The sequence below is a fragment of the Falco peregrinus genome, chromosome 5, assembly GCF_023634155.1.
Source record: "Falco peregrinus isolate bFalPer1 chromosome 5, bFalPer1.pri, whole genome shotgun sequence".
Classification (NCBI taxonomy): Eukaryota; Metazoa; Chordata; class Aves; order Falconiformes; family Falconidae; genus Falco; species Falco peregrinus.
Window position 1 is genome coordinate 22,633,365 of NC_073725.1, and position 6,000 is coordinate 22,639,364.

General features: G+C 39.7%; 1 protein-coding gene across 1 annotated transcript in view; it reads right to left on the reverse strand.

The window, feature by feature from the left end:
* ITPRID1 (ITPR interacting domain containing 1) overlaps positions 1 to 3,264 on the reverse strand; it is a 38,422-nt gene extending 35,158 nt beyond the window's left edge. The window contains exons 1-2 of the mRNA XM_055805742.1: positions 3,218 to 3,264; positions 411 to 462 (exon numbers count right to left, since the gene is read on the reverse strand). Coding sequence (XP_055661717.1) covers positions 411 to 442 — 32 coding nt within the window. The 5' untranslated portion in view covers positions 443 to 462; positions 3,218 to 3,264. The remainder of the gene's footprint in view (positions 1 to 410; positions 463 to 3,217) is intronic.
* Positions 3,265 to 6,000: the final 2,736 nt, after the last annotated feature.

Genomic DNA, 6,000 nt, shown 5'->3' on the forward strand with positions numbered 1-6,000 from the left:
TGCACTTCCCTTCTCAATGTGTTTGTATCCGCTAATCTGTGGAGAAATAACGGCTTTCCTGAGCCTGCTCACTGCAAAAGGAATATCCTGCAGCACGGTAGTCTTTCTCCATAGGTAAGATAACACAGTTTTGTTATGCCCAAGCTTACACGTACCTGTCAAGATCAGTAGCAAATGTTTATACACAGTTGAAGCATTGCATTAATAACTTTTTTATCATTACAGGTTATCCATCAGCTCACATCTTAAACAGGCCTAGAGAGATATGTAGATTTTTGAACTAACACCGTAGCTATCAGTTTGAGAGAAGAAAAAAAAAAAAAAAAAAAGCCCACCCCAAACCCCTAAAATGCCTTCTTTTATCACAAAGGAAGAAAAAATAACAGATGTCTACAGTGTCTGACACCTACCTCCTGTAGCTTTGCACAGTCATTTGTACCATTTCTGGTACTGACAAGGAAACTGCGAACAAGAAGAAATAATAAAAAAATTATTTTCTTACCTTTTTTCCCCTATCAAACCAGAACCGTGTCAAACTAAAGAAAAGACCAAGAGACTGATTGCATTAGACAAGGAAACATTTTAACCTCAGTGGCAAAGTTGCAGAATAATACCATTGTGGGAAGCTCAACTCACAGTGTATGTTAGTCTTAGGTAAATGCAACACATGTCAATAAGAATGGAAAAATAGCTGCCTGTACACTTCATAAACCAGTAGCAGTGCACTCTAAGCCCCTGCTATTTAAAAGCGAGCACTATGAATTGGCTTCCACTGTCTGCTGCAGAGCCATTGAAGATATACTTAGAGCAAATATGAAAACAAATTTCAATCCCTGCTTTTTTAGTAAAAAACCAAACAACTGAAGTATATTAAATTCTCATTCCAGCACACACTGGTACAACTTTTTTGTGTGTGTGTATAATGTTTTTTAAAGTGTAATTCACTGACGTTCTGTGGAAATTTGTGATTTCTCTGGGCTTTGCATTGTGCTCTAAATGTGTGAGAGGAGTGAGACAGTTGCAGGACAGTTGCAGGAGTTTCTGGAGGAGAAAATATTTGTCTTAGAAGTGATAACATTGTTTACTGGACACCAAGTGTGCTATACCTATGAGCTGTAAGGTGCATATTTTGTCACTTCATGATGATGAAATGGGAATAAATAAGATGCAAAGATGCAGTGTCTGTAGTTGTTACTTCCCCTCGAAATAACACTCATTGATCCTCTGCAAGCTGGGGTAGCATTTGCCTAGGAGCAGTAGTAGATATCCTTCAGCATTCCACAAGATGAATATTTTTTGTCTAACTTTCAAAGTTTTCTTTTCTATTTAACAAAATTGTGTCAATAAAGAAGGAGAAAACATACTTTCACATTCTCTACTGGGTTATTCTTCCGCTCATAAATTCTAACATAAGTTCCTTCTGGCTTACTCAGTGCAAGAATATCCATCCAAATTGAGAACATAAAGGTTACTGACATCCTGTAATTTGCTGCAGTAACATAAACCAGACTCTCTAGCAGCAAACTGAGCATAATTTGAATAAGAATCAGCTACTTGTTGTATACCATTTCCTACTCGTGCCAACAGAAGTTGTAGATTCACTATAAAAATGCTTGAGAATGTAAAAAATAAGATCTGAAAGTGAGAGTTAATACAATTTTTCCCTAGCAGCATGTAGGCACTCCTCTCTGTAACAGAACATTATACCCCAAACTGGCTGCTGCTGTGATTTCCTCAGTATCTCATATTGTCAGGACTGAATGAATGCAAGTGCTGCCAAACTAAAAACCTAGCATTGTGAAACACTGGCCAGGGTGTTAAGTAAATAATTTAATGATGAGAAATCTGGTGTTGTAGGAGGTGAAGGAAGTAGCAGGTCACCAAAAAGATCAAATGGGCAGAACCTGATAGTTTACCACAAGCTGGGTCACAGGCAGTAGCTGGCGTGGCTGTACTCTCGAACCAAGCAAACATCAGGTGTGACACCTTAACTCTCTTTTGTTGTAGGCTAAAGTAAGTTGAACTGTCCTGTATTTCTATGTGTCAAGAGCATGCCAACGTACCACTACCAAGGCCAAGCCATTCAACCTGTTAAGTAGTAGTAACCTGCTCAGGAGCCCATGTCTACCTTGTGACTTGGACAAACTTTGCACCTCCAGGTAATGCAACGTGGGCCATTTCACACATGGTTAGAGTCTCCACTTCTTTCTCTAATGAGAAGACTCTCACGAGACATTCCTCATTAGAGATCTTGACATTTTGAAATATTAGAGTTTGTTTTCTTCGTATTTCAGAGGTCACAGAAATGGTAATGGGGAGGGTACGGTATTTACATTTCCTGATCTGTGTAAGTATTTTGCTCCTGACACAAGAAACACTGAATCTCATTACCAAACTGGAAGATACTTTTGGGGAAATAATGCCCTTTAGAAAGCTGTCAGAAAACCTTATGAAAACAAACAAACAAACAAAAAAATACTTTGTAAACCAACTGTGGTGCTAATTGGTGCTCTGTTTACTGCACATCTAAGTGTATCTTTGCTTATGAATAATATATTTTGCTAAGCAAAATGTGGCCTCTGATACTTGAGGGAAGATAAGGCATTTTAGCCTCTGTAATCTCTGATTAACAGGAGACAAGATTAAATCACATATTGTTGAACTGCATCTTCTAATTGTGAACCCAATAGCCAAAAAATGTAGATATGGAAGCACTGATAAATAGCATTTGGGGCTTCCAAAAGCACTAAAAATATGGATATTTTCAGGAATACGTGAGGAGCTGTGAGGTGATTTGGACTTTTGGTTCCTTTCCTAAAAAAATAGGCTCTGAATTCACTACATTCCGCAGATCAGGAAAGTAGGTGAGAATAAGCAACAAGTTCTACATTCAGATCAGGCAGAATTTCAATCATCTGAAACTCTTGCAGCATAACTTTGAGATCACTGTTCAAACTCATCCTAGAAACCTCCACTCCCCCAGCAGAAGAAAATCATGCCAGTGGAGAAGGTGAGCCTGAGACTTTTCTATTGAAGAATCCATGAGAGAATCTTCTCATTACAAATCCAAACAGAGGAAACAATATACAACTTATGTATGAATATCATCCGTGAATATCACATCTTCCCAATAGCTGCCCCTGCCAAGGTCTGTGGTTCTTGGTATTTTACAGTTAAGCAGTCCTTATTAGAAATGCCAAATGAGGTTCTGTCTTACCTGCCTGCTCTTAGACTTGCAGCTTATCCCCAGTTGTAGATAGACTGTAAGATAAAAGAAAAACATTTAAAAAGGCAAAGAAATTAAATCTTGCAAAAGAGCAGTCGTCCTTTATTGCAAAAGGACAAGGTCAGGGTAAGGGAGACAGTCTGACGGGCAGGCACAGCACAGGGCACTCAGGGCACAGGGAAGCTGAGCGGGGATGGCTGGTAGAAAAATAGAGCCACAGGCTCATCTTTTTTCCTGCCCCTTAACGTCACTTAACTTTCCCTTCAACAACATAAGTGTTGAAATTCAGATCTTGAGTTTACGCTTAAGGCAAAGACCATGAAATTTCAGCATTCTGCATGAGTAAAGTCTGTCACTTCTGAACTTAAATTTTACTAAGAATCTAATTAAATCAGCTTATCTGGGGCAAGAGTGAGAAGAATGGAAGTAAAAGCCTTTTCAGTGCATCACATAAGAGGCAGCTGTACGATAGCTCTCAGCTGATCCGTGTCTGCATGGTGACATGATAATTATTAATGACACCAGTAGTAACAGCAGCCTTGCAATGCGTGAGTTTGGCTGACTTGGCCTTACCCTCCTACTGGAAAATGCTGCTGTGACTGTTACGTGAGGTTACTGCTACTTTTTTGCTCCTCACCATACTTTCAAACATCATCCCTAAGGCTGTGTCTATATATTTGTGGCTTGTCTGGCGCAACCCTGCCTCTAACTAAATACATTTCAGCTGCATTTGCTTAAGCAGTGAATGTGTCAAGTCATACTGAAAAGTTCATGGGAAATCCCAGTTTTTCAGACTTCATTTTTATCCTGAAGAAGGACAAAAAGTTTTAAAACATATCAGAATTTTGGTGAACAAAATACACTGAAGTTTAAGTAAGTTCAAGGTTAAACTATATTTCCCTATAGTAGCACATTGCTTCATGGAGTTGTAACTACAGTTTGAGCAATAAATCATGATCATGCAGCAGCCTACATTCTCCTTGGGGCACAGAGCATTGTGAAATTCCTACAGTGTAGCAGATAGCCTGATCACAAAGCTATCCAGACACATGATGGGACATGCTATCCTTCAGAGAATACCCTGGAAATGAACAGAACACTGAGAACACATCTCATGAGTCACTGGGTGGTAAGCAAGACATTATTTCAGACTGAATAGTTGTGAAGGAGTATTTTAATGTAGTTCAACAAAATAAAAAGCTCTTATTTTGGTTGAAGTCAGCCAGAACAGAATATTTTCTCTGAATTTTCAGGGGTCAAAATTTTCTTACCAGCAACTTCAATGTTGCAGACATATTTCCTATTGGAGAAGTCAGGCAGCAAATAATTAAGTAATAATGCGACTCAAACTTACAAAACACAAGAATTCAACCAGTGATGAATATTTTCTTCTATGGAGTATTCTAAAAATAAAAGCATAGCTCTTAGTTAGAGAATTGCCAGATCAGTTTGTAACAATTAACCACCCTATTATATGGCTTAATTTTTGGTGAATCGTGTAATGCATGAGAAATATTGGGAGCAAGGTCTAGTCATTTCCTTTAGTAATCTGAAGGGGTTTTAAACCAAATTTGGAAAGCAAATAAAATGCTGAATTATCAATTTATTATCTGCCAGTCGTCTATGTTCTGGAAGTATCCAGCACTCCTAATGAAAATGGAAAACTAGTTTTTCTGATTCTGCATGACTGCACCTTGATGCACAGTTCCTGCAGATCTTAAAATGGGGAAGACAGTCCACTCTGGTGTGGAGGGAGGAGTATCTCCTCCTTTTTATCAAGCAGGCAGGAAGGCTCCAGCACAGCAAAGAACAGATCCCTGCTCTACCCCCTTCCCATTCAGTTTCTTGACAGAAAGGTAAGCGAAGATGGCTCAGAACCCATTGCTGAAAAATTACGAGCAGATTTCTTTCCCTGCAGGTTCAGCCGAAGCCACTGAGAGCATCAGTGTAAGGAGTCGCCTTGCTCTCCCTAACAGAGAAGGGAGTGAATGCAATATGGCTCAGTTGGACATAGTTTAAAGCTGTCGGTGGTTTGATTGCATTACAGCCTCCTGGATTCAATGGTGTGTCTCTCTGTCTCTCGTTGACACAGTGAAAAGACGTGGAAAGACTGCAGTGATCAAAAGTCTTTACAGGCAAGTCTTTAGAGATCTAATTTTGATGTGTAGAATGCAGTATAGATGTATTTGCAAGGTTACTCTGTTTTTTGTTAACGCACACAACAACAGAGTAGCTTTAAGACTGTCAATCTCTGCCTAGCTGTAACCCTGAAAGCTCAATACTGGTGCACTGAAGGTTAAGCTCTCCCAGTAAGCCAGCATGTTTTCTCCAAACCAGCATTTTAGGTTCCCTTTATGATCAATACAAAGAGTAGGGCACCTCCGTGGCAGTTCACCTGTTTTAGGAGGAAGAGGCAAGGAGCTGTTTGGAGGTCCTTTTCTCCACTGACAGAAGCAGCAGCCTAACCCTGGGCAAAACACAGAGCTCTGAGATGGCTGGTGAGACGATCCCAGCTGTTAGCTGATGTACCCTGACAAGCGGCACATCCACTCAGGCAGAAGAACAATAGAAAAAAAGGTGAGGCTTTGATGAAAACAAAATCAGATTTTGCCACGCATGGTGATTTTCCCCCATCTAACCAATAGAAAGGAGGCAAACCACAACCAAAAGTGCTCAGTATCAGTTTAAGTATCTGGTACTTCCAGACTGGCCTGGGGAAACAAAAGATTTATGCCTATTTAACATTTCAGTAGGAAATACAAACAGGTGCAGGT